Genomic DNA, 26,524 nt, shown 5'->3' with positions numbered 1-26,524 from the left:
AGAGTTTGATCGTTTTAGGCTGTTTGCTGTATGGTGTAAGTGCATGTTATACAAAGGAAATAGTGGTATCTGACTTTTTTCTTCTTTGCTTTTCTTTGTAGATAAGATGCTCCAAGTCACTTGCAGCTGATCTTCAAAAGAAAAATCACTAGCTCTGCTCTTGCCATAACACCAGACCTTTGACTCGCGCTTTGGTGCTGCATCACTGGAAGAATTGCTCACGGGTTCCAGGAATACCTTTTTTTTTTTTTTTTCATTTGAGTGATTCTTTGTGGATGGAAAAAGATTTGAGTCTTGATAATTACGCTGTTTTAAAGCTATTTCTTTATAGTCTGAACTGTTTCATAAATCGGGCCACTTACCAATGAGCCACACAGCCGGCTCCTGTCAGGAGCTGGTTGAAAACTGTGCTGCGCATGTAGCAGGGATGGCACAAGAGGACAGCCGCCGTGCTCCGGTGCCGTCTACCTTTTATCATGGTGCCAACCAAGAACTTGACCTGTCCACCAAAGTGTACAAAAGGGAGTCGGGAAGTCCTTATTCCGTGTTAGTGGACACCAAGGTGAGCAAACCGCATCTCCACGAGACAGAGGAACAGCCGTATTTCAGGGAGACAAGAGCCGGCTCGGACGTGCATGCTGTTAAAGAAGACCGGGAGAATTCTGATGACATGGAGGAGGAGGAGGAGGTCTCTTACAAAAGGGAGCAGATCATCGTGGAGGTAAACCTTAATAATCAAACGTTAAATGTGTCTAAAGGGGAAAAGGGTGTCTCTTCTCAGTCCAAAGAGACTCCTGTTGTTAAGACGAGCAGCGAGGAGGACGACGACGAGAGTGAGGAGGAGGCCACGGACAACAGCAGTGACTATGGGGAGAACGCGAGGCAGAAGAAAAAGGAGAAGGCCGCGGAGAAAGTCGGCGTTGCACAAAGGAGGACGAGGAGAGCTGCCTCTGTGGCCGCAGCGACCACTTCCCCTACGCCCAGAACTACACGAGGTCGTAGGAAGAGTGTAGAGCCGCCTAAGCGTAAGAAGCGGGCCGCCAAGGAGCCCAAAGCATCAGTCCAGAAAGCTAAGTGTGAAGAGAAAGAGACTCTGACCTGTGAGAAGTGCCCCAGGGTGTTTAATACGCGCTGGTACCTGGAGAAGCACATGAACGTCACTCACAGGCGCATGCAGATTTGTGATAAGTGTGGCAAGAAGTTTGTCCTGGAAAGTGAGCTGTCCCTTCACCAGCAAACAGACTGTGAGAAAAATATCCAGGTAGGTCTGTCTCATCACCGAGAGGGCACGCTTCGCAGCATAGAGCCTGGCTGTTCAGACTCGCCTGGTATCTGCCCGAGAGAATAAGTACGCTAGAGGCCGAAGGGACAGATTTCGCCAGTTTAGCTCTTTAACAGCTCCTGCTCTGGTCTTTGCCAAACCCAGGCTTAACGTTTTATTTCAAAAGCATTAAATTTAACTGACGCTGGACTAGTGGGAACCCAGGTACTTGGAAGGGGGATCTGTTGTAGGTGATTGCCCCGTAGGTGAAGTCAACGCCGACTTTGCACTGAGATTCAGAGTTGTTATCATTCATTCTGGCATCTTCTCTGTCGAGGTGGGAAATACTGGGCAAAGTTCGGGAATAGAGAGCGGTCCCTTTCTAGGCTGGAAAGGATGCCAGGTTCTAGTGCAGGTGCAGCCGATGGGGACAAAAACCATAATGACTCAGACCCGTGGAAATGGAAGATCTCCAGGAGTGAGTTTGCTTTCACCAGTGGAGAGATGACAACACTAAATTTGTCAAGAGGCTGAGCCCATGGGAATATGCAAGCTTTAAACAGAGGCTGAGCTGGTTGCAAATGTTGCCCGCCTAGCAGTAGGGCTATGTAATGCTACTGTACCATATGGTTAAGGTAACAAAACATGGTACTCAAACCAGGCTGGTGCCTTGAGAGGACTGTGTTGTGATAGGGTAAAAGGTGTGCTAATTATGTTTTGTCAAGTGAATAATATTACTGTGCTGAGCTATATTGGTTAACACATGCGAATGCATATCAATGAATACTTATGAAGGTAAGTCTATTAATGCCTACATAAAATATGTAAAATAGACATATTTTGTACCATATTTATGCTAAATTTCTTTTAAAAGATGCAGTTGTTTTGTTTTGGTTTGTTTCCTGGAGTGCTCCTTATTTTTCACATTTCCTCTTGCTTTTTTTTTTTTTTGTAATATATATTTTATTGATTTTTCACAAAGAGGAAGGGAGAGGGACAGAGAGTTAGAAACATCGACGAGAGAGAAACATCAATCAGCTGCCTTCTGCACACCCCCCAACTGGGGATGTGCCCGCAACCAAGGTACATGCCCTTGGCCGGAATCGAACCTGGGACCCTTCAGTCCGCAGGCCGAAGCTCTATCCACTGAGCCAAACCGGCTACGGCTCCTCTTGCTTTTAATTAACAACTGAGATCATTGCTTTACTTTAAAGAGAGTTTTAAATATATCAAGTATAGCCCGGCCAGTGTGGCTCAGTGGTTGAGTGTCGACCCATGAACCAGGAGGTCAGGGTTTGATTCCTGGTCAGGGCACTTGCTGGGGTTGGTGGCAGTATCCCCAGTGGGGGGCATGTAGGAGGCAGCCAATCAATGATTCTCTCTCATCGATGTTTCTATCCCTCTCCCTCTCTCTCTCTGAAATCAATTTTTTTTAAATATATACATGTATATATATATACATAAATTATATTTGCTAAAATTTCACTGCTTTTTGATTCATCAGTTGTGATTTGATCTCCCAAATGCTGGGTAAATAAGAGAAAACGGAGTCATGGCTTGGTGATGAATTGGTTGCCAGGGTTCAGGCCACAGGGAGTGAAGTGGTGCTGCACCCTAGGGGTCTCGCTAGGTCGGTGCGTTCGTTGCTGAAAAGGTGTATCTTGAACTTGAAGACCTTTATACGGTTTTTTTTAAACTTAAATTTACTTTATTAAGTTACAGAAAAGGAAGCATTTGATGAATCTTCTTCTGTGACTTTCCTCACTGTTTCTCACCATCATGCGTGTAAGCATGCGTGTAGGTTCTGGGGTGCTGCTGAATGAACTCTCTACATTCCTCAGGAACACGGCTTTGTTCCTCAGTATGGATCCTGGTGATCATGACAACCTAGTAACAAGTAGAAATTAAAACCTGTCCCACAGAATGGTTTACAGGAGTTGTCTGTCCTTTTCTCAAGCGTATTCGTCAGCGGCTTATCTTTTTAACCCTCTCAGAGTCTTTGTTTCCTGAAGTGACAGTGATGTTAAGAGATCTTTATTTACAGTGAATTCTATCGTGTTTCCTTAAGTATCTCAGAGTCTGATTGTTACCTAGAACTTTCTAGTATTGTTTTGATTTAACCAAAAGCACTTTATTTTCATACACTTTATGCCTGATCGTCTAGACCAGTGGTTTTCAACCTTCCTAATGCCGCAACCCTTTAATACAGTTCCTCATGTTGTGGTGACCCCCAATTTCATTGTGACAAATTGAACATAATTAAAGCATAGTGATTAATCACAAAAACAATATGTAATTATATATGTGTTTTCCAATGGTCTTAGGCGACCCCTGTGAAAGGGTCGTTCGACCCCCAAAGGTGTTGCGACCCACAAGTTGAGAACCGCTGGTCTAGACCATTAATGATTCATAACACAAGGAGCTAAGCAGTGTTGCATTCTATAGGTCAGCAATGTTCAACCTTTTTCATCTTGTGGCACATAAACTAAATTACTAAAATTCTGCGGCACATCAAGAAATACATTTCCTGCCTATCTGACAAAAATATAGGCATAATTTTTGTTCATTCACACTGGATGGCTATCGTGTTGGCTGTTGTAATATTTTATTTGACAATCTAAGGCAGCGGTTCTCAACCTGTGGGTGGCGACCCCTTTGGCGGTCAAACGATCCTTTCACAGGAGTCGCCTAAGACCATCCTGCATATCAGATATTTACATTATGATTCATAACAGTAGCAACATTACAGTTATGAAGTAGCAACGAAAATAATGTTATGGTTGGGTCACAACATGAGGAACTGTATTTAATGGGCCAAAAGGTTGAGAACCACTGGTCTAAGGGGTCAGTGCCCCTAACTGAATAGTCAGGAATTGCACGTTTTAAAAACTCTGTGACACACCCCCTGAAAATCGCTGCCGTAGGGACTTGCATGAGGCATCTGGAGCTGGGCTATAAGGGAAAAGGGAGAAAGATACTAACCGGTTAGAGCTTATGTTAAATTCTGCCGGAGGGAAATGTTAATACAGCAAATTACATTTGGAAAAATATAATAAAATCTCAGTAATTTGTGTTAACGAAGGTTCCAAATACATTCTCTAAGGTACAAAAATATTGATATACTTCTGCAGATCTATAACCATTAATATGTATCTTGTTTTTTCTTCTTTTATTTATGTTAATTTGAAATTAGTTTGTATTTTCTGGTAAACACCTATGTGACCCATGTGTAGGAGGCAGCCGCTTTTGGTAACGCATATATTTTTTAAAAGCTGGCAGGTTCTTTTTATAGGTACAACACAAACTTGATAAAAGCAGTCACTTCTTTGATATTAGTGGGACTTCCCATTTCTTCCCGTCTTATTTTTTGCCGCTGTTTTCATACTCCCAAAGTGTGTCTAAAAGGTGCATCTTGGAAACTAGGACACACAGATATTGGTGTCGGACCTGGACTGCATGGCTGAACGGCACGTGTTCGGGTCCTGGCCTTGCGCGGGGCCCTGGCGCACCGTGTCACCTGCCAGCAGGCCGGTCTGGCTTTCCGCAGCCCCTGTAACTAAGATTCTTTCTGCTTGTCCTGCCCAGTGTGTTTCCTGTAACAAGTCATTCAAGAAGCTCTGGTCCCTTCATGAACATATCAAGATCGTCCATGGATATGCAGAAAAGAAATTCTCCTGTGAGATCTGTGAGAAGAAATTCTACACCATGGCTCACGTGAGGAAGCACATGGTCGGTAAGTTCTGTCGGCTTCTCTTCTCTCACCTACAGTTTTCCCTTGTGCTTTGGTGTGTTTCATGCTCTGTACGGGGCAGGATACGAGGCACTGCCTCACTTTAGTCACTTCGGTTGAAATTAAATGCAACATGTCGTCAGGAAGCATCACCAAATTGAACGGTCCAGGCTTCACACCCAGGTTGCTTTTCACCGTTGCTATTTATTTCCTCTTCAGAGCATTGCTATTAAAGCCTCCCATGTTAGCCTGTGGGAAATTAAGATGGTGTGATGGCCTTACAGTAGGACACCTACCTTTTTCAGTTGGAGCTTTTGGGTGAACTTATTTTGAGTAAAGTGCCTTCTGTGTTGCAGCGCACACAAAAGACATGCCTTTTACATGTGAAACCTGTGGGAAATCGTTCAAACGCAGCATGTCACTCAAGGTGCACTCCTTGCAGCATTCTGGAGAGAAGCCCTTCAGATGTGAGGTAAGGAAGGTGCCACCGCCAGGCGCAGGCCTCGGGGCTGGAGTAGCGTTCGTCCGTGTGGGGCAGCTGCGAGGCGGGTTCCGCGGTGCGGGGCGTCAGGCTGCGAGGCCACAGATCCTGCAGACACGTGCTCTGAGCATCGTCGGGGCTGGAGTAGCGTTCGTCCGTGTGGGGCAGCTGTGAGGCGGGTTCCCAGGCTGCGAGGCCACAGCCTGCAGACACGTGCTCTGAGCATCATGTTATCTCACTGCTCAGTAGAGAAATGTCCTTTTTTTGTGTTTTTTGTTTTTGTTAATCCTTACCCAAGATATTTTTTCCATTGCTTTTTAGAGAGAGTGGAAGGGAGGGGCAGAGGGGGAGCAAGAGAGAGAGAGAACCATCAGTGTGAGAGCGAGAGAGACATGGATTGGTTGCCTCCCACACACGCCCCAGTCAAGGCTGGGGATCAAACCTGCAACTGAGGTACGTGCCCTTGATCCGGAATCAAACACAAGACCCTTTGGTGCACTGCGGATGCTCTAACCCTCCGCCACACTGGCCAGGACGAGAAATGTCTTTTTTTAACACATTGTTAAATTTTGAACTGACACATGAGTTATTTTTCTTTTAGTAAGTCAGTAATCATTATATGAGAAATTCCCCTTTTATGAATAACTCAGCTGCAGAATTATAGCAGAGCCAAATAGCTGACAAAAGCAGGTTCTGTGTTGAGTAGGAAAAGTAAGCCTCTCAGAGTGTAGAGGGTGGGCTCAGGCCAGGAAAGCCGTTGTGCTCGGCATCCAGAAGTCTCCCCGTGTCCCCTGCAGAACTGTGACGAGAGGTTTCAGTACAAGTACCAGCTGCGCTCCCACATGAGCATCCACATCGGGCACAAGCAGTTCATGTGCCAGTGGTGTGGCAAGGACTTCAACATGAAGCAGTACTTCGACGAGCACATGAAGACACACACTGGTAAGGGCCCCTTGGGGGAGGTACAGCTCGGTCTCAAGTACTTGATGATCACCTGTGAGTCTGTTTATTTCAAAACGTAAACCACCAATTTTCATGCCAAGTGGAAATTTCACTTTAAATGAAAATTCAGATTTATAATACTGAATGATTAGGCTTTCATAACTCTGTTTTAAAAAGGATTACTTGTTAGTGCCTTTTAACTTCAGGTTCCTTCAAGAAAATGGATTCTTTACTCAGGGCATGGGGTCTCCTCAGTCTCCGGTGTTTACCTATGCCGCCATCTTCCATAATTTCTTGTGTGTATTTTTTCTAAGGAAAGGGTTCTGGACCTTTAAAAGCTGGAAGACACTGACTGCTTTAAATAGAATACCCTCAGTACTCTTCAAGTTTGATTGGGTTTGCTTTACCAAAACACTGCTTTTCAGGAAGACATCCACCCTCTCAGCTCTCCACATACCCATGGACATTCGGAAATGGCGTGGGGACATTTTTTGTTATAAAAATCTCGGGGGCATTTAGTAAGTTGGCACCAGGAATGCTGCGTGCCCTTCAGGCGTCCGGAGTCCCCGTGACTCCGTCTGCAGAAGCGCCAGTAGCTCCCGTGCAGAAACACCGCAGCGTGAAATTCACACGGAAGGCTGTGTCCAGCCCCTTTCCCCGTCCAGTCCAAAGGGGAAGCCCCAGGCTGCGGGTGATGCATGAGTGGCCACCAAGGGACTCGCTCCACGGGGCATTTTCAGCGGAGTCCCACTTGTGGCTGGAATGCCGGGTCCTGCCTGCAGACCAGCTTGCCTGGATTGGAGGCCGAGATTGGTCTGTGGTGTGGGTTCCTGGGGCCCAGGGCATTGTGTGAGCAGTTCTCCCCGTAGGCCGCGAACGATCGCTACTGTAGGTGCCTTATCTGTAAACCAAGCCCAGATGTAGGTTGTCTGTTCGTTTTACTCGTATCTGTTCTAAAGTCCCCACTTTGGGAGACTCTTGTTTTGCTATTAGAATATAATATGCCATAAGGGAGAGGAGTGGTAATCTCCTTTCTTAATCTAAGGAATGACGAGCACATAATTACGCCGAGTAGCCAATCATTTTTGTGTGTCTCTGTTCATCTCAGGAGAGAAACCCTTTATCTGTGAAATCTGTGGCAAAAGCTTCACCAGCCGCCCCAACATGAAGAGGCACCGCAGAACTCACACAGGCGAGAAGCCCTATCCGTGCGATGTGTGCGGCCAGCGGTTCCGCTTCTCCAACATGCTGAAGGCCCACAAGGAGAAGTGCTTTCGGGTGACCAGCCCGGTGAACGTGCCGCCTGCTGTCCAGATCCCACTGACGACTTCCCCCGCCGCCCCCGTTCCTTCCGTGGTGAACACACCCACAACCCCAGCCCCTCCCATCAACATGAACCCTGTCAACGCTCTCCCCCCGCGGCCCATCCCCCACCCGTTCTCACACCTGCACATCCACCCCCACCCGCACCCCCCACACCACCTTCCCCTCCCCCCCGTCCCTCACCTCCCCCCCCCTCCAGCTCTCTTCAAGAGCGAGCCTTTAAATCACCGCGGCCAGGGCCAGGGCGAGGACAGCTTCCTGCGGCACCTGGCCGAGAAGAACAGCGCGGCACAGCATCATTAACATCCGTCTCCTAAGGGGTTCTCCACGCTGCGTGCCCACAGGCAGCTGGCGAGCTGGGGAGCATTGCCGCCCTGTCTGCTCAGCCCCCGCCAGGAGCTCGTCACTGTCTTGGTGAATCAACACATCGAGGGGACGAACAAGAACACCTGGAGTCATGGAGGGACCCGTCATCCAAACCAGGGGAACCACCAAACTAAAGCCCACTGTGCTTGCATTTTCTGGTGACTTTTATAAATTTCAAACACTCAGACTGTGGAATTTTATAATTTCATATCAGCTGATGAGGTATGCTTGCTTTTCTATCCCGGACGTCTCCTCCAAGAGGGGACAGGCCTGGTTTCCTTTGTACTAATCGGGAAGACTGTGAGGTTAATCCAGAGCATTAATTGTATCACTGTGTATCGTAATGAATTCTTTTCAGCTTTTGGTGCTGGCTACCCAGTTGAGCTAGCCACGTTTTCACAGTATATCAAGCATTATAGAGAAAGATGGAAATTTTCTTCTTTGTGTAGCTCTCCTAACACACTCTTTATTTTACTACAGAAATTATTTTAGAGTTTTTGTATAGACTTCTTTAGTAGTCTGTTTCTAAAATGAAATGTATTTCAATAAGCGGTGTAATTTTTTCAGTGTCGCTGGACCTATGGTGTAAAATAGAAAAAAAAAATTTATAATCATCAAAATGTGATTCTTAAAGATGCATATAACTTCTATAGTTCAAAGTTACTATTCTTACATCCGTACAACTCAAAGGTGCTTCAGAGGCTAGATGTGTGAGAGGGTCTCCAGACCATGCCACTGCAGAAGTGAGGTTTTGCTTTCAGAACTTGGCATCAGTCCTGCGTAGTTTTTAATCTCTGCTTAACACTCAGTGTCTTTGGGCTCACTGACGTGCTCCTGTCCTCCAGGCTTCGTTTGGTTCAGTTCGTGCATTAAATGGACGGTTTGCAGAGTGTGGGGCCTTTTCCAGGGAAGTCGCCGAAAGTGGCCTGTTTCGAAAATCCGAGGAAAGCTGCTCACTGTCCAGAGGAGGAAGTAGTGGGGATGGTCTCATCCCAGTCACGTCTGTTTCTCACTTCCCTTGGAACCGTGACGTGAAGTCTCGTAGTCCACTTCTCATTTTGAGGTCGCTTTATTTTTCTGGAATCGTCAGGAAAAGGTAGAACAGCACACCAAGATCACAAGCATGGCGGTGAGAGGGCTGAGCAGTGTGGGTGGGAGCACAGAGCTGGAGTTTGCCGTGTCTGTGTCACTGCACAGATCCACGGCCGGGAGCCCGTTCCCACCGTGAACTGCGGCCCGCGGCCTGTGCTCTGCAGGCCTGGGGCCGCAGCGCGCGTGGGTGATGCGGAGGACGGCCTCTCTGAGACCTTGCGGCAGGTTCCTTTTTCAGTTTGGAGAACTTTGAAAGCACAACCAACCAGCAGCTTATTGTAGGCAAGGCTGCACAGAAGGGCTAACCGTCAATGTACTTATGGATCAAATTCATCCAGATTCAGTACAACTAAAACTTTTGTCCTTTTTCATCTCAGAGAATTGAGTTCCAAAGCTAGGAGTCTCCTTACTTTCTCTCTCCTCTTTTTGGTTTTTGAAAATTTGTTTATTTAAAAATATATAGACGCTTCATGAGTTTGCGTGTCGTCCCTGTGCAGAGGCAGCGAATCCTCTCGGACCGGTCCTCGCAGCCCAGGTGCTGCCGAAGGGAGCACTCTTGATTTTGTTAATCCTGAAATGTCTTCGTTTTTCTTTCCTCCGGCTGGTAAGTCATTGCCTGAGTCAGAACCCCGGCTTTTATTTATTTTTAGTAGTAAATCAGCAGACATACTGTAAGCACCTTTCTGGCTGATTAGCTCTGATGGGGGGAAAGTTGAACTTTGTCCATTGAGGTTAAGTCCTATTTTAAAAATACTGCATTCTCTATTCGCTTTTTGGTTTAATATGTCCATTTTTCCCCCCATTGTGATTGTTGCCTTTGTCTTCTATAATGAGCATAGACAAATTTTGGAACGAGGCAGAAAAGTATCTCAAAACACACTTTTCTTCCTGGTTTTGGATCTAATTTCTAAAGAATGCTACTTTTGCTACTTTAAATATTTGTATACATCCTTTGAACACCCAGGTACCCAACCGAAAAAGGACAGTTAATTCCCTGTTTGTTCCATCTTTGGTGGCCACCTGATGTCGCTCCCACAGTCTCCTGGGAATTCCATGGCAAGCTTTGGGTCTGCACCTTTATGTAGACATCATTATCTCATGGCCAAGCCTATGATATTCAAATCACTTTTTACTAGAGATGTAAATTGCAGCTTAGTTCATTGGCTATACCTTATTGTATTCTAAATAAACATACAGTAAAGGGCAGCAATTCTGAATTCTATACTTGAGACCATTGAAGCAACCGTTTTATGAGGTGTACTACGAGTATACACTGGAAAATTCAGGTAGTCATCTGTGATTTCTTTATTCGAGTGAATATAGCCATAAGAAAGTATCTGCTACACAGGAAAGCCGGTATTAAGCAAATAATCACCCCCACCCTTAACAGAAGCAGATTTTTTTTAAATCAGCACGTCACACAATACAGTTCTTGGTGAGATGTATTGTGGAACAATCTGAAAACTTCCAATTTCCCCCCACTGTGTAAGTATTCCTTTCCCGGCAGGATTTGTGGTCTTCAGGAAAATTGCCCAAAACATAACGACTCTTCATCAGTGGCATATTACATAGGAGTAATGAAATGCATTAAGAATAGTCACGACTTGAATGCTTCTGAATATGAGAACTGCAGGATTAAGCCTTAAACATGTGCACATCAGGTTTAACATGCTTGAGACTCAGACTCAGGGTTGAAAACTTGATTGGGTCCTTTATGAAGATACAAGTTGCAGTACGTGGTGTGTTCTCTCCCACATACAGTACAGCACCGTGATTTTTAAAAAACGTATTCCTACTTGCTCTCTGTTTATGGAAAAGGGAACTGTGGAGGAGTTTGAGTTCTCAGCCATTATCTGGACTTAAACCCGTTTTTTAAAGGTAACAGTGGCCACATCTCAGCATTACACAGATACCAAATGGAGGCTGTTTTTCAGTACTTAACTTTATTGTCTTTAAAGCCTTGTACCATTGCTAGGGTCAAGACTTACTTGAGGAAAAGTCCCAAGGACTTTCTTGAGTTGATACTGCTTTTTTTCCATTTTTTTCTCTTAGATTTATCATTCAAATATAAACTCTTCCTTAGCCTATTGAAGGGCTGCTTGCTGCTTTCTCATATTAAGTCAGGTCTGCTCATTCCAAGTTACATTTTTTAATTTGGAGGATATAAGATGAACAGTTGAAAGGTATGTGGCTTCATTTCTGATTTGATTCTTATTTTTAGCAAGCAGGGGGGTCACCACATAAAACTTTATGGTTACATATGCTTTTCCAGTCTACCACTTACATGCACTGTTCTCTATTAATGACTGACGTTCCTTATAATCTGATTGTCCTTAGTGTACTAACTGGAGGCAAAATATTCTGAAGAGATGCTTGTGAACTTTGAATGTTCTACTTCTTGAACATTTTTCAGTTTTTATGTTCATGAGTGGATATATGTGGTTAGTTTAATTTTTATTTCACTGGAAGTTTTAAATTTTGAGATCAAGCAGAAATAGAAATCCATTGCAGATGTATATATATTTACCCCATCTTGCCGATTTCCGTTAGTGAAACACAGATGGTGGTGGTGTTTTATTGTAAGAAAAAAGAAAGAAAACTAAAGTTAGAGAAACCTTTCTGTTTGAGCTACTGTATAGAAGAGACAGCTTTGATTACATTGTTGGTCCACATGATGAACATTTCGATGCTGTTCTAGACTGTGTGGGAAGTATTTAATGAAAAGGGGGTTAGATTACATTGAAGAATTTTATCAGCTATGTACCATTACAAAAATAAACTCACTTGGAACTCTTCAGACTGTAAAACCCTTCAGACTATAAAATTTACTGAGAGCAAGTAAATATTGGGTTTTCATTTTCCTTTGCCTAAACCAAGATAAGAAATTTCCCAAAAGGTCATTTTTTCAGGAATGAGAGGTCATTGGCCATTAGAGATAGTGGCATTATTATGCAATACCAGCGCCTACCTAACCTGCTTCTGTCAACGGTAGCGTTTGTAACAGGTACCGATGACTTTCCAACCCTGGGCACTACCTCGTTAAAGCAAACCAGGGATCCTCTCTACACCTTCTATGGAAGCCATAAGAGTCGCCATCAACATCCCCACTTTCCTACTTCTCTACTTTTATACACTCTAGACTTTTTATAGACTTTATGATGAGATCTTTTTGTCTCAGAGGATAGGTTTTGCAAAATTCAGAAGAAAAACTCCTTGGTTGTCCCAACTTTGAAGCTTGAGGCTCAGTACATTTAAATAAAGAACCAGATAATGTACCGTTTATCAAATTCTTCATTTAAGTCAAAACTACTTTGCAGAGTTGCCTATTCAGAAAGCAAACTTTTCTTTCTTATTCCCTAAGTAGACGCTCTACTATTATAAGGAGCTACTTACAAAGTGGATTTCTACCTTGTTACTCTGTGTATTACTCGGTGATACATGTATTGTCGCAACATTTCTGGAATTTTTCTTTCCATGCGGCAGATACGTGAATATACACGTCTCTCTGATCCTCCATTATCTGATCCTCGCACTGTTCCTGAGTGCCTTCAAACAGCCAGCATCCTGGAACATTCTCTTCCTGGTTTAAATCCTACCTCTGATTATTTCATTCTCCAGGAGTATTGAAATTCACCCTATTCCAGTTGGTTTGGCTCTACAAAACAGCTAACACCGTGGACGAGAATTTTGAACGTATTTGTTCTGTTCCCCCATGTCATGTTTAGATTGCATTTTTAACTTTTATTTATATCTTATTTCTTCACATACCACATCTCTAATGATGAAACATTTTATCCTTGTCTCTCTCATTCTTTCTTTCCTTTCACCAGAAACCAGATGTTCTTTTAAGAGGAAAGGTCATTGAGTATCTCTTTTGAACATCTTTTCCTCGTCCTGGTCCCCCTGACGGCCTCCTGTTGCTAAGGGATCCTGATGCTGCTGTTGCGATACCCTATTCCTGCGTGCCCTTTCTCTCCCAGAAATATTTTGCAAGCTTGTACCCATACTTGTATTTTAATCGCATCATTTAAAGGTGCTCTCTGGGTTTATCATAAGTCCTTGATGGGCTTTTGCCCTGCCTCTCTCATCCTCCTCAAAAACTTCCCGTTACTTTCTTTTCTACTTGTTCTCATCTAATTAATTTTTTAAATATGGTTGATAGATAATATATGAAGGATGTAATAAAAAGGGGGTTGCAGTGTGTTCTCCGTGTGATATGAGCACCTTATGAATAAAACATGTGAGCAGTTGGCCAATCTTTCCGTCAGAACTGGAGTCTGTGCTGCCCACAGGGCCCTGCTCCCTTTCAGTTCTCCCCAAAACTGAAAACTCCTTCAAATGAGGAAATGGGAGTGAGTTGGTTTTTTTTAAGTGGATGAAAGCTAGTCAGTTGAGTGGTTGGGCCTTAGTTAAGATCTCTCCTTTTGACGTAAAGTGTCATGCCTCTTTCCTGCAAATTAATGATGCTCATGCTCAGGTTTTCCAGACCGATAGCCACATGCAGTGGGACTCGAAGGCAGCTGCTAGTGAACTGAGTCCTTTTTGTCCGGCCACAGTATGTTTTGGTGGGACGGTGCACAATGGTGAGAATTGGTTTGTGTTTGATAATGAGTAAGTTCAGGTAAGATATTGGAAGTCTTCACTGGCTGTTTGGAAGGGGACGGCTAGTTTACAAAGTGCAAGAGGTCACTTTCTACAGAAATAGGTAGCAAGGGTACCTTGTTGTTTCAAATTCTTTTCGCTTTAATTTGCCTTGACAGCCCGTTACTGATCTAGAAGTTGGCCTCTCTTCGGTCACAACTGGCTACCTGAAGTAACCACTTTGAAACGTGTGGCTTTTCCCTCCCGAGTCACAGGCAGGACCAGCGGAGAGCCATGGTGGGTTCGCACGTGCAGGGGCCACATCCCAGAGGCCGTGTTGGCTCGTTTCCCGTCGTCCGTGATGGGAAACGTCTGGTGCGGGCAGCACGGGGCCCTGGGCCCTGAGACATGTCCCCTCCGCTTCCCAGTTCCAGGTCCCTTTTACACAAGTTGGGCTTCCTCTGGTGAGACGGGGGATGTTGCAGGTTCCTTAAAAACGATGAGGGGACATGTGGGGAATGGGATGGGGCCGGAAGGGGCAGGAGCTGAGTTTTGCTTCAAGTCAGAAGGAAATCTGATACTTGCATTGTTGGTTTTGATCAAAGAGCCACGTCTGTACCGGATGTGCCAAAAATCAAGTTGTTTCTTAATATCCAGCTCCTCTGAAGGAACCCAGCTTCCCCCCTACCTGTCTTTTACAGGTGAAGGGGACCGTGTGATCAGAAGGACAGAGATGCCCACTCATGACCTGCAGAGGGCAAAGGCTCTGTTTAATTGCATTTGCAAGTTGGTGGGAAATACTCTTAGAATCTCTAACCTTCCCAGAAATATCCGTGCTTAATTATTCAACTCATTAGCTTTTCAAAAGTAAAAAACAAAAACTATGTGGCATAATTTTGCTGTTTATTTCTAAAGTTGCATCCCCAAGGATATATATATATATGAATGAAAGCCAGAGGAGTCCTTCAAATGTGTGTTTATTTCTTGACATGAACTATACGATTCTTTCATCAGCAGTACCGGCTTTGTCCACAAGGGGGCAGCAAAGTACTTTAGCTTATTTATTCTAAGCCTTCTAAAGAAAGGGCCTGCTTTCAACTCTCCTAGGAACATCCTCTTGACTCAATGCTTATTTATAGATCTTGGTTTTTAAGACATTGTCCCTTATTACTGCGTCCGGTAGTTGCTCAGCCTTCATGATGCAAACAAAGGTTGAGGTGTGGGTCAGAGTTCCTTGCGGGCCAGGCATCTTAATTAGCCTTTTAAAATAACGGTGCCCAAGATCGAAAGCCAGCGAGACAGTGCTCTGGGCTAAAGCAGGAAGGCGACCCCCCTTCTTCCAAATCCCACCACCAGTGCAGGACCAACACGTCTCTGAGAAGGACAAGAGCGGCGGAGGTAACTCTGGAGTATGAAGGAGGAAGTACTTCTCACCTGTTCTGCTCCAAATGGGTGTCTGTTACGCCAGGAGCAAGCCCCAGGGCCAGGGAGGTCCCCTGCAGCAGCCACTCCTCCAGTTAGAATTCAGTGTGTGTTCCCTCTCTGCCACTTGTCATAGGGCTCCGAACCCTCATCAGCTCTCTGGCCACGAGTGTTGTTTGTGCTCCTTGCAGCAGCCTCTGCACTGTAAGCAGGTCGGTAATCAGCGAAGGGGAAACACGAGACCCTGACCATTTTCCCTGTAGGGCCAGGAGGCATCTGCCCCGGGCATGGCCTTCCTCACGCATAGCTGCCTCCTTTCCCCTTCCCTTCCCCTCCCCACCTCCCACCCCCGGCCAACAGAGGTGTCCACTCGTAACTCCAACACTTGACAAAAAAAATGAAACTGAAGCTGTGATCGGTTTAGAAAACAGGTGGCCAGGTGTAACTTGTTTGTTTGTTTTGTGTTTTCCCCGACAGTACTGAAATCACTTGCACTTTTCCTCACTTCTTAGAGAAAAGAAAATCCAGTTTGCTTGCCAGAAATTGTTTAGTGTTGGGTTTACAAAGCTTGTTGTTGAATGTTGAACATTTGTCCAAAGGAGTTTGACAAAACAGAAGCTGCTCGGTCCCTGTTCTGCCTGCGAGGTCGTAAGGATGAAGGCCGTGTGGCCGGGGTACTTGTGTCAAGTCCAGAAGGGGGCAGTGTCCCCCTCCTGCCTCTGCCAAGATGCAATTGAAGGTCAAGTTGACTCGTGTAGGGCAGGTACTTCTCATGCTGCAAAGGAGTTTAGAAGAGTTTCGGTTGGGGATGTGACGGTAGGTAGGACGGGATCTCTGAAGATGGGACAGACAGGGGAGAGGAGAGCTGGTGGGCCCCAGGGGGCCGCAGGGAGGTGGACAGAGCTCTCCTCCCGAGTCTCCAGACTAGCTTAGCTTCCCGGAGCCATCTTTTCCCAGCATCCTGTCAGATCCCTCAATGTACTGATCCCCCTCCCCCCCCCTTGTGTTAACTATACCAATATTATTTTTTTTAGCAATTGAAATGCACTTTTTTATTTCAACTCAATCATGATTTTAAGTATATAAAATTTATAGACTGTTAAAACTACTTTTTGTGTATTTTAACCACTTGATGTAGCATTGTCTATTTTATTCTTGTGAGACTCTGGTACAAGGTGTGCCACTTCATATTTCCGAGATGCTGGGCCTTTGGATGTGTACGGTAACCAACCTAATGCTAATGTTCAAAGTAAAAAAAAAAAAAAGTAGCCATATCCTTTGTGTGTCTTTCTTTGCTTAATTCTTCCTCATCCTCCATTGACAACATTTTGAGGTCTCCTTGCTCAATGAATTGTTTTTGTTTTTCGGTAAAATGAACAATCCTTATCTGCTACTATCAGTTGTCTCTAGTCCTGGTAATAGGCTGCCCAGCCCACACACCCTGCAGACCTCCTTTTGAAAGATAATGTGTCCTCAAGGCTGCCAGCCAAAGTTAGAGTGATTAATTCTCTTCCCTCCGTGCTGTCTGGCTCCATGCTGATTGGTTTCAGTAACACTACTCTGACCAGCGGAGCAGTGATCCGAACATATCCTAGAAAACAGCATTTGGGCCCTGGCTGGTGTGGCTCAGATGGTTGGGTGCCGATTTGATTCCCAGTCAGGGCACATGCCCGGGTTGCAGGCTCCATCCCCAGTAAGGGGCGTGCAGGAGGCAGCCGATCCATGTAACACTCCCACATCAATGTTTCTCTCCCTCTCCCTTCCTCACTCTCTAAAAATCAATGTTTATAAAAACCTTTAAAAAAAAAGAAAGAAAAGAAAAACCAGTATTTGGGGGGAAAAAGATCATAATTGGGTTCTGAACCGGTTTGAAGAAAAACAAGCACAGATGGAGACAGCGTTTCAAGTACACCCCGTGAAAAGCAGGGACTATAAAACATGGCTGTTAGGATGAGGTCCCTCTTCCTACCCCTCTCCATCCGTCCCTCCGCTTCCCCGTTTGTCCCACAAATGTTTACTGAGCACCTACTACGTGCAGGGCACGGAGGGAGCCAGGGGACTCGGCAGTGAGCCAGAGAGAGTCCTGCTCTCAGGGAGCATATGTTCCAGTGGCAGAAACTGACAGTAAAATGATGGGATCCAGTGTCAGGTGGTGAGATCAGGGCTGTTCCTGGAGCCAGCTGGAAGACCCACTGCTTTCTGTCCCAAGTCTTTCCCGCTCGGGACCCGCCCTGTTTGGTTCCGTCTAAGGATTCCAACGAGGGCGCTGAGCCATTCAAAGGAAATCATATTGTTCAAGGTTCCCTTTGTTTCAAACCTCTTAGAACGGAAGGAAACTGCCCCAGTCGCAGAATTACCATTCTCCTTCTCTTATTATCGTGCAACTCTGACTGGATACTGATGTTAACACATTCTTCTTCATGGCTATCCAGTGGGCACTCCGCCCACCCCAGCATGTACGCAGTCAGCGGCTTTCAGACTTGGACCCTGACCCGTATAGTCAGATAGGCGTTCCTCCGATAGGCCGATATAGGAGCCTATTTCTGGAAGTGAATTAAAAATTCAAGAAAGTACCTTTGTGCTACACGTTGATACTTACATTGAAGCAGGGCAGAGGTGCGTGGTGTTCCAACAGCGGCCTGGACGCAGTTCTGTGTCCAGTCGGGTGATGTGACATGCGTCTTCCAACATCTGACGTCGCCTGTGTTCTGTTGCTGACGGGTCCGAGCTCCGCAGCGCCCTGCCCCGCACAGACCGGCCTGCGGAGGCAACGCTTCGAATCGCAGGCCCAGGGCAGCCCTTTCTCATGGGCCTGCGACCCACGCCGGTGCCATAACAAGAGCTGCTTTCTTGCAATTTAAGCATAAACTCCCTTTTCACAATCTCCCTGGTAAATGATAATGACAACGATCCCCAATGAGTCACACCGCGTGTCCACACCCACCCTTCTCCATGAAGTTCCCAATAAAAGGTGTGGCCACTCTCAGTTCCCTAGAATCTGGGCTGGTCTTGTGATTTCTCTGACCAGAGAAGGTGGCAGAAATAATGTGTATTTTTTAAAAATATATTTTATTGATTTTTTACAGAGAGGAAGGGATAGGGATAGTTAGAATCATCGATGAGAGAGAAACGTCGATCAGCTGCCTCCTGCACACCCCCTACTGGGGATGTGCCCGCAACCAAGGTACATGCCCTTGACCAGAATCGAACCTGGGACCCTTCAGTCCGCAGGCCGGCGCTCTATCCACTGAGCCAAACCGGTTAGGGCCAGAAATAATGTTTAAGTTCCACCCAGCTGGTGTGGCTCAGTGGTTGTGCATTGACTCATTAACCAAGAGGTCTCTGGTTCCATTCCTGGTCAGGGCACATGCCCAGGTTGAGGGCTTGATCCCCAGTACGGGGCATGTGGGAGGCAGCCGAGGGGCTTGATCCCCAGTAGGGGGCGTGTGGGAGGCAGCCGAGCCACGATTCTCTCTCATTATTGATGTTTCTATCTCTCCCTCTCCCTTCCTCTCTCAAAATCAATAAAAACATTTTTTAAAAATAGTTTCAAAAAATAATTTTCCTCTCTCTCTCAAAATCAATAAAAACATTTTTTTTAAATAGTTTCAAAAAATAATGTCAAGTTCTGGAGCCTATGCCTCAAGATGTCTTGCAGTGTCTGCCTTCATTCTCCTGGCACGTGACTGCCAAGTGGAGAAGGGCAGGCGGCCACTGAATGATGAGGGGCCGCATGGAGGGGTCCCAACTGTTCCACCGAGGATCCAGACATGTGGGCGAGGGCATCTCAGACCCTGCAGCTCAGCTGACCCTCCAGCTAAATGCAGAGTAACTGCCCAGCCCACCCAAAGAACCACTAAAAATAAATTATTGCTATAAGCCACTAAGATATGGGTGGTTTGCTACACAGCAATAGACAACTTGGAACAGCCCTCGAATTTCGGTCTAACCGTTACTAAGAGCTTATACCTTTGCACAGTCCCTTATGCAAGAAGCTTAGCTTTTTGATTACACCTCAGTCATAATTATAGATCATTTGTTTCTAGATTTCCCATCCAGACTTAGCAACTATGAACGGGAAAGGAAGGAGGATTTCATGATTTCACCAACAACACAACCTTTTCAGAATTCCTCTCCACCCAGTCTTCTGGCCTGCTTGCTCTTCTGTGTGTAGCTTTATTCCTGAACTTCCTGAGCTGGGAAATGCCTGGTTTTAGAGCCTCTGACAGGTCCCTCGGTCCCTGCACCTAAAGCACGGTAGAGCCCTGTTTAGCTTCAATATTCTGCAACCACTTTGAGCCTTCCCAAGATGTTGTTGAGGGAGACAGTACAATAAAGGAGTTAGAAGCACACAGGTTGTTCACAGACAAACCTGGGCTCAATCTTCTCTCTCCTACACAGTAATTAGTGAGGCTATGAGCAAGTTATTTAACCACACTGAGCCTGTTTCTACATCTGCAAAAGAGGGTATTAATAGCAACTCTCTGAAGGTCATGGTGAGAGTTAAATACAGCAATGCCGGTGAAATGCTCAGCTCGGTGTCTGTCAGTGTTTGGGACAGGCAGCTCCAAGACGGCCCCATGACCTTCACCTCCCGGTATTCACCCCCTTGTGCATCCTCTCTGCTTTCTTTAGGCTGGACACCGTGACTTGCTTCCAAGGAATAGAATATGACAGAAGTGATGTGATGTCACTTCCAAGATTAGTTGGGCCTGGTCTCTCACTCTCCAATCAACCAGCCGCCGGGTCACCAGAACACTTAGGCAGCCTAAGGCGAGCATGACCGGGAACGGAAGCCTGCCAACAACCACGTAAGTGAACTTGAACGTGGATCTGGGGCCGGCCAACAGCCTCGTGGATGAGCTTGGCAGTGGGCTCTCCGGCCAGGAGAGTCTTGAGGTGTCTGTAGTCCAAGCCAGTAGCTTGTGACAACCTCATGAGCGACTCTGAGCCAGAGACACTGCCTAAGCTGAGCTCAGATTCACGACCAACAGAAGTTATGGGGTCATAAATGTTTGTTATTTGAAGCTACTAAGCTTGGGGGTAATTTATCCTGCAGCAGTAGACAAGTACTACAAAGTACAAATAGGCACTCATAGGAGATGCAGAAAACAGTCATTGGGTGGCTGCTGTGGTGTGCCACCCGGATTCTCCCCCTTCAGAGTGGAGGCACTCATTCTCCCAGCTGCTCCGGAGTGTTGGTGCCAACAGCTCTCAGCTGGAGAGAGCCCCCTCCCCAAAGTCACACCTCCTGCCCTCCCCGGGGGCAGCCCACATCCAGACTGGTTGGTGCAGAGATAGAAAGACCAAGGTGGGCCCAGCCAGTGTGGCTCAGTGTTTGAGGTCACAGCTCGATTCCTGGTCAGGGTACATATCTGGGATGCAGGCTCGATCCCCAGTAGGGGGCGTGCAGGAGGCAGCCAATCAATGATTCTCTCTCATCATTGATGTTTCTCTCTCTCTGAAATTAATGAAAATATATTAAAATCTATATATTTAATTGATTTGAGAGAGTGAGGAAAGGAGAGGGAGAGAGAGAGGGAAACATCAATGAGAGAGAAACATTGGCTGCCTCCTGCTAGGGGTCAAGCCCACAACCTGGGCCTGTGGCCTGACCGGGAATCAAACTGGTGACCTCTTGGTTCATGGGTCGACTCTCAACCACTGAGCCATACCGGCCACAACTAGCCATTTAAAGAAAAGTTGACTACCTTAGGACCCTTCCACTCTGGCAACAATTCCTCTTGACTGGAATCAACACATGTTTGGGGGATGGGTTCGCTTTTCCTGCTGCAAGGCCTATGATGATTCGTTCTGTGTCAGCTTGGCCAGGCAATATACCCTATTCAGACAAACACAGATATAGCTGTTGCGGTGATGATATTTAAGACCGATAGTCCTTTGACTTTAAGGAGATTGTCCTGGGTGATTGGGGTGGGCCTCATCTAATCCGTTGAAAATCCTTAGGGTCAGCACAGAGAAAGAAGAAATTCCACGGTGGACCACAGCCGCAGCTCCTACCTGAGAGTTCCAGCCTGCCACCTGCCTAATAGATTTTGGACTCATCTAGCCAGCCCCCCACAATGATGTAGTTCCTTGTAATAACTCAAGAATGTCTAGCTACATCTAAAACTAACCTGTATATTAAAAAGTATATATAAAACTCACACACATCACCTACTGATCTGTTTCTCTGGGGGGGGGGGGGTGCTGACTGACATAGGGCCTGTGCCAGCATCACTATCTGAGGGCTTATTTTCAAAAAAGAGGAGTGGGAACAGGCAGTAAAGTCTCCCACTCCCAAATCACCAGTTTCCAGGGAACCCGACTTAAGGCCATGCCTTGTCCTAGGCACCTGCGGTGTGTGTGGCATTCATTAACCTGGAATTGACGTTAAAGACAATCCCAGGACGTAAGAAAGCTATTCAGGACCACAGCTCTTGAGGTTGGTATTCTGTGCTGCCCACTGACGTGTTAATAACCACAGATGGTGGTAAATCACACTGTGTAATGTTGTCCATGGGTGACAGGAATGGTAACTACAGAGTGTGGCCAGCCTGAGTGGGCGGGTACAGACTGATCCAAAGAAGACTTTTGCTGAGAAGTCTCCCCCTTGAGGAAATGGACAAATGTTAATGTGGGGGGTGGGGTTTGGGGGTCCTTGTAGGTTGGCTGCAGAAGCACAGTCCCCTACCAGTCCCTCAAGTGTGAGGTGGCCAGACCAAGCCCCGAAAGGGGTCAGAGGCGGAGGATGGATAGACGGGCCAGTCGGAGCCATGAGGGATGCCTCCCTGGAGTCAGGAATATTGAACTGAAAATGAGAACAGCCAGTACTCAGCATGCGGAGATGACTTTTCTTGCTTTCTGGTGGTGACTTGGCAAAAACCAGTGTCGGAAGCCACGGCGGCGCTGCCTTGACTGCTGCATTGATTTCGCAGCTGGGTTTTTATTTGGGCCCGTGCTGGGCCCAGGTGAGAGGATAGTCATTACTGAGCCAGCTCGGTGGGTTAAAACCCAGCCCGCTCAGTGGGAAGGTGCCAGCCCAGCTCAGGCCGGGAGCAGCAGCAGTTTTAAAGAAGAGGAATGTAGGCAGGCTGAGGTGGACGACGGTGGCTTGGGTTAGCAAATAATACCCCAGACCATCTTAGACCACAAAATAGGGCTCACCCTGGAAAGCTACAAAATTAGAACTTCAAACATGAGCTAGCTACAAATTAAGACTCTTTTATTTACCTTCCTTGCCCTCGGGGAGCCACATCTCTCTGCCCAGGTTGCTACCGCAAGGAGAATAAATAGAATTAGGTATGAGGCCATGTTTGGGTTGGGCCTATTGAGACTCACACCCACTGTCTCAAATGAAAGAACAGGGCCCTTTTCAAAGGATTTGTTTTTTTCCACATCTTTATGATCCAAGTTTCCCGACCCTAGGAAGGGGTGAAGGAGACAGCTGGGGACTTCAGCTTAGGAGACCAATGGTGGAGTGTCTGCACCCTCCATCCAGCTCAGGGACACCCCAGTGAATCCTGAGAGCTGTCCCCCTCCCCCCAAATTAAACCACAGGTTGGGGGAATGGAGAGCAGGAGAGCAGGCTCGCTCAAGGCCACCTGACCAGTAACTGGCAAAACTAGCTACAGCCCCTTCCGCCTCCCTTGTTTTCCTCCAGACCAGCCCTCTTACCACCATACGACCCCCCTCCGGTCCCTGAGCCCATCCTCCCGCATGCTCACCCAGTCCTAAGCCCTGGGCATATGCTTCTCCTCCATCCTGGCTATGTTCCTTCCCTCAAGTGATGTGCAAGATGATCACCAGGAGATACTGTTTTCCACCTCACCTGCGGCAGGGATACAGTCATGGTCGGAGGTGTTAGGTTCAAGAGTCAAAAGTCTCCACGTTAAAACTCGACGGGCACATGCCTTGGTGTCCCAGCCTTCACTGTACAGGTGAGGAAACTGACTCCAGGAGAGGGGACCACGGAAGGCCACCGGCAAGGTCACGGCGGAACTGAGGCTACATCCCTCAAGCCATCCCAGGACCTCCCTGTAGCACTCCTTTCTCAGCCTTTCGCCTGCATGTTCGTATTTCTCTTATTTCTGTCACCCAGACGAGTATAAAAATGCTGATTCATTCATATTTTAAAGGAGGGATTATCAATATAGAGATTAATAAAGAGCAATAGGTTTCAACTTCACTTATTTTTTTCCAACTTCATCTTTACTGGATAGTCACTCCGTAATTAACTGCACGCTTCATGCAGCAAGTTGTCATTCTGAGTTGGGTTTGTCTTGTGCGAAGACATCTGCCTCCTCTGAGCATCCCGGGCACCAGGCATTGTGCCCAGGACAAATGGAACCACTGGACCCTGTTGAAGGATTTGCATCTTCATTGCTGTCTGCCTGGAGGGCTGTCTCTCAGTTCCTCCCTCTACTGCCCAGGCAGATCCCGTCTTGCCGATGGATGCTGAGTCAGGACATGCTGCTCCGGGTGCCTCACCGCAGGCAGCTGGGAAATCAGGTCTCCAGCCTCCTCAGTAAGTCATCTCCAGGTGATAGAAACAGTGACCCTGTAGGGAAAGAGCACCAGCCTAGAAATGGGGGTTTTAGTCCTCATTCAGCCTCTATCCTCACCCACCTTTCTTCACAACTCAGCTCAGCCATCACCTGCTCTGTGTATGTGATGCTTCCCCCCACAGGGCTGGTCCCTCCTGCACTCTGTACAGAACGGTCACAGGTGTTTTTTTTGTTTGTTTGTTTTGTTTTTTGGCATCACAACCTGGCTTTATTTTTTTTTTATTGCTTAAAGTATTACAAAGGGGATTACATATGTGTCCTTTTTTTTTCTTCCCCGCCTCCATTGGTTATGCTTATATGGATGCATACAAGTCCTTCGGTTGATCTCTTACTCCCCTCCCTTCTGCCCCCCAACCCTCTCTGGCCTTCCCACTGCAGTTTGACAATCAGTTTGAGGCAGCTCTGCCTCTGTATCTATTATTGTTCAAAAGTTTGTAATGGTCTTTATTATCCATGAATGAGTGAGATCATGTGGTATTTTTCCTTCATTGACTGGCTTATTTCACTTAGCATAATGCTCTCCAGCTCCATCCATGCCGTTGCAAATTGTAAGAGTTCCTTCTTTTTTACAGCAGCATAGTATTCCATTGTGTAGATGTACCACAGTTTTCTAATCCATTCATCTACTGATGGGCACTTAGGCTGTTTCCAGATCTTAGCTATGGTGAATTGTGCTGCTATGAACATATGGGTGCATATATCCTTTCTGATTGGTGTTTCTGGTTTCTTGGGATATATTCCTAGAAGTGGGATCACAGGGTCAAATGGGAGTTCCATGTTTAACTTTTTGAGGAAATTCCATACTGTCTTCCATAGTGGCTGCACCAGTCTGCATTCCCACCAGCAGTGCAGGAGGGTTCCTTTTTCTCCACATCCTCTCCAGCACTTGTCGTTTGTTGATTTGTTGATGATATCCAGTCTGACAGTTGTGAGATGGTACCTCATTGTTGTTACAGTCACAGTTCTTATCACAGTGTTTCTAATTATTGGCAGACCAGCTTGTCTCTTCATCCTATTTCTGGCCCTCGAGGGAAGAGAATGGTTTTGACCATTTCATCTTTCTAGCTCTAGCACATGGCGGGTACTCCATCTATACTAATAAAAGGATAATATGCTAGTTAGACCCGATAGACCGGACGTCTTCTGAACATCCTTCCGGACAAAGCCAAAGTGGCTGCAAGGGCCGAGGAGGGCAGGCGGCCGGCAATGGCAGCAGCAGGCCTAAGCCGTCAGTAGGACATCCCCTGAGGGCTCCCAGACTGTGAGAGGGGGCAGGGACCCCTACCCCAGTGCACAAATTTTCGTGCACCAGGCCTCTAGTATACAAATAAGTAATTATGGAATCACACCAAAGTGAGAGGGTCAGGCTGGCTGATCTTGAAGGTGGCTTCCTTACTTAAGAGTCTGTGATAGCCCTGGACAGTTTGGCTCAGTGGATAGAGCCTCGGCCTGTGGACTGAAGGGTCCCAGGTTCGATTCCGGTCAAGGGCATGTACCTTGGTTTTGGGCACATCCCCAGTAGGGGGTGTGCAGGAGGCAGCTGATCGATGTTTCTCTCTCATGGATGTTTCTAAGTCTCTATCCCTCTCCCTTCCTCTCTGTAAAAAATCAATGAAATATATATACCCTCAATCTCACTTGCAGCATCGGGCCCTACTGCCTGAGAGGCACAGAGACGTGACAGTCCCAGGATCCCTAACTCCTCAAACCACACGTGTCCCAACCTAGTGGTCCCTGGAGATGGTGCTTCTCCAACAGGTGAGAAGATGGGGTGGTTCTCCCAGGGACTGGGGACGGAGGCAAAGCATATCTAGAGGGGTTTGGGTGGCTGAGGAGGCAAGGACTAACACCCCTATTTTCCCTCACTCATAAATCCGATTACAGCACACACAAGTGGACGGCGATCCATCTTCTCAGCTGGCCTCGGTTCCGCCTCTGGGTTCTCCTGACCGAAGAAAGCCTGGGCCGGGCGGAGGTCTGCAATCTACCACAGGAGCCTCAGCTGGCCGCGTTCTCTCTGGACTGTTGGGGGGCAGGGCAGGCATCGAGGCAAAGCTACGTGTGATGTGGGACTTTTAAGCAGAGGGTCCTTCTTGGTGTGGTTTCAAACACTGTCATTGTGTGTTTGGATAACGTCGACATTAGCCCTCCATGAAGGCTGGGAATGAAGGGATGTCTAAATATAACCATGGGACACAGTTTGAGAACTGCCTGTGGGTAGCATGGAAGAACCTCACCTAGAGGTATAAGATAGCAGGAAAATCAAATCCACCACCCATCCCGCTGTCCCAGCCCCGAGCGCTACCCAGGTAGAGAAGGGAGGGAAAACCCACAGCTGTAGAGGTCAAACCGGGCTCCGGACATGTCTGCCCCTTCCAGGTGCCAGAAGGGAAAACACCACGGGGTGGGGTTGGAGCGCTGGGGGGAGGCCTGTCCCCCTGGAGCTGCCGGGCTGCCAATGTTGGGGAAGGCTGTGCAGGTGGTTTGTGGAGCCGGTGGGTGAGCGCCTTATAACACTCCGGGCCTGTGGAGACAGCTTTTATTAGAAACCTTCCATTTTTCTGGCATTTCCCTACGCTAGCCAAACCACTGCTGGCAAACAGTCTGGCTGTCCTTAGCCCCAGGGTGGATGTGATTTCATTCCAGGCAGGCGGGGTATGGGAGTGTGGACAAAGGGCATTGGGCTGGGCGGACAGAAACGTGGGCTCCAGGCCGGGCTGTGCTGTAACTGACAGTGGGACCTTGACCTTGAACCAGTC

The 26,524-nt window shown here is 46.9% G+C and overlaps 1 protein-coding gene and 3 long non-coding RNA genes across 4 annotated transcripts in view; 2 read left to right on the top strand and 2 right to left on the bottom strand.

Moving 5' to 3' along the window:
- Positions 1 to 101: 101 nt before the first annotated feature.
- On the top strand, positions 102 to 16,463 carry ZNF652 (zinc finger protein 652). Its single transcript, XM_014541157.1, has 5 exons — positions 102 to 1,261; positions 4,847 to 4,994; positions 5,348 to 5,463; positions 6,270 to 6,414; positions 7,523 to 16,463. The coding sequence occupies exons 1-5, from the start codon at positions 365 to 367 to the stop codon at positions 8,038 to 8,040; spliced, it is 1,824 nt and encodes a 607-aa protein (XP_014396643.1). The 5' UTR covers positions 102 to 364; the 3' UTR covers positions 8,041 to 16,463.
- On the bottom strand, positions 2,956 to 18,137 carry LOC106726423. The gene is made up of 2 exons (XR_001362496.1): positions 17,798 to 18,137; positions 2,956 to 3,148 (listed from the first exon to the last, which is right to left on the bottom strand). It is a non-coding gene; the product is annotated as an uncharacterized LOC106726423 (long non-coding RNA).
- Positions 18,138 to 19,838: 1,701 nt separating this feature from the next.
- LOC106726422 lies at positions 19,839 to 21,361 on the top strand. Its single transcript, XR_001362495.1, has 2 exons — positions 19,839 to 20,009; positions 21,166 to 21,361. It is a non-coding gene; the product is annotated as an uncharacterized LOC106726422 (long non-coding RNA).
- A 3,293-nt stretch (positions 21,362 to 24,654) lies between these two features.
- LOC106726421 overlaps positions 24,655 to 26,524 on the bottom strand; it is a 2,137-nt gene continuing 267 nt past the window's right edge. The window contains exons 2-3 of the long non-coding RNA XR_001362494.1: positions 25,657 to 26,289; positions 24,655 to 24,855 (exon numbers count right to left, since the gene is read on the bottom strand). This is a non-coding gene — a long non-coding RNA (uncharacterized LOC106726421). The remainder of the gene's footprint in view (positions 24,856 to 25,656; positions 26,290 to 26,524) is intronic.

Source organism: Myotis brandtii, unplaced genomic scaffold (genome assembly GCF_000412655.1).
Source record: "Myotis brandtii unplaced genomic scaffold, ASM41265v1 scaffold265, whole genome shotgun sequence".
Taxonomy (NCBI): domain Eukaryota; kingdom Metazoa; phylum Chordata; class Mammalia; order Chiroptera; family Vespertilionidae; genus Myotis; species Myotis brandtii.
This window is presented reverse-complemented; position numbering and strand designations above follow the sequence as displayed.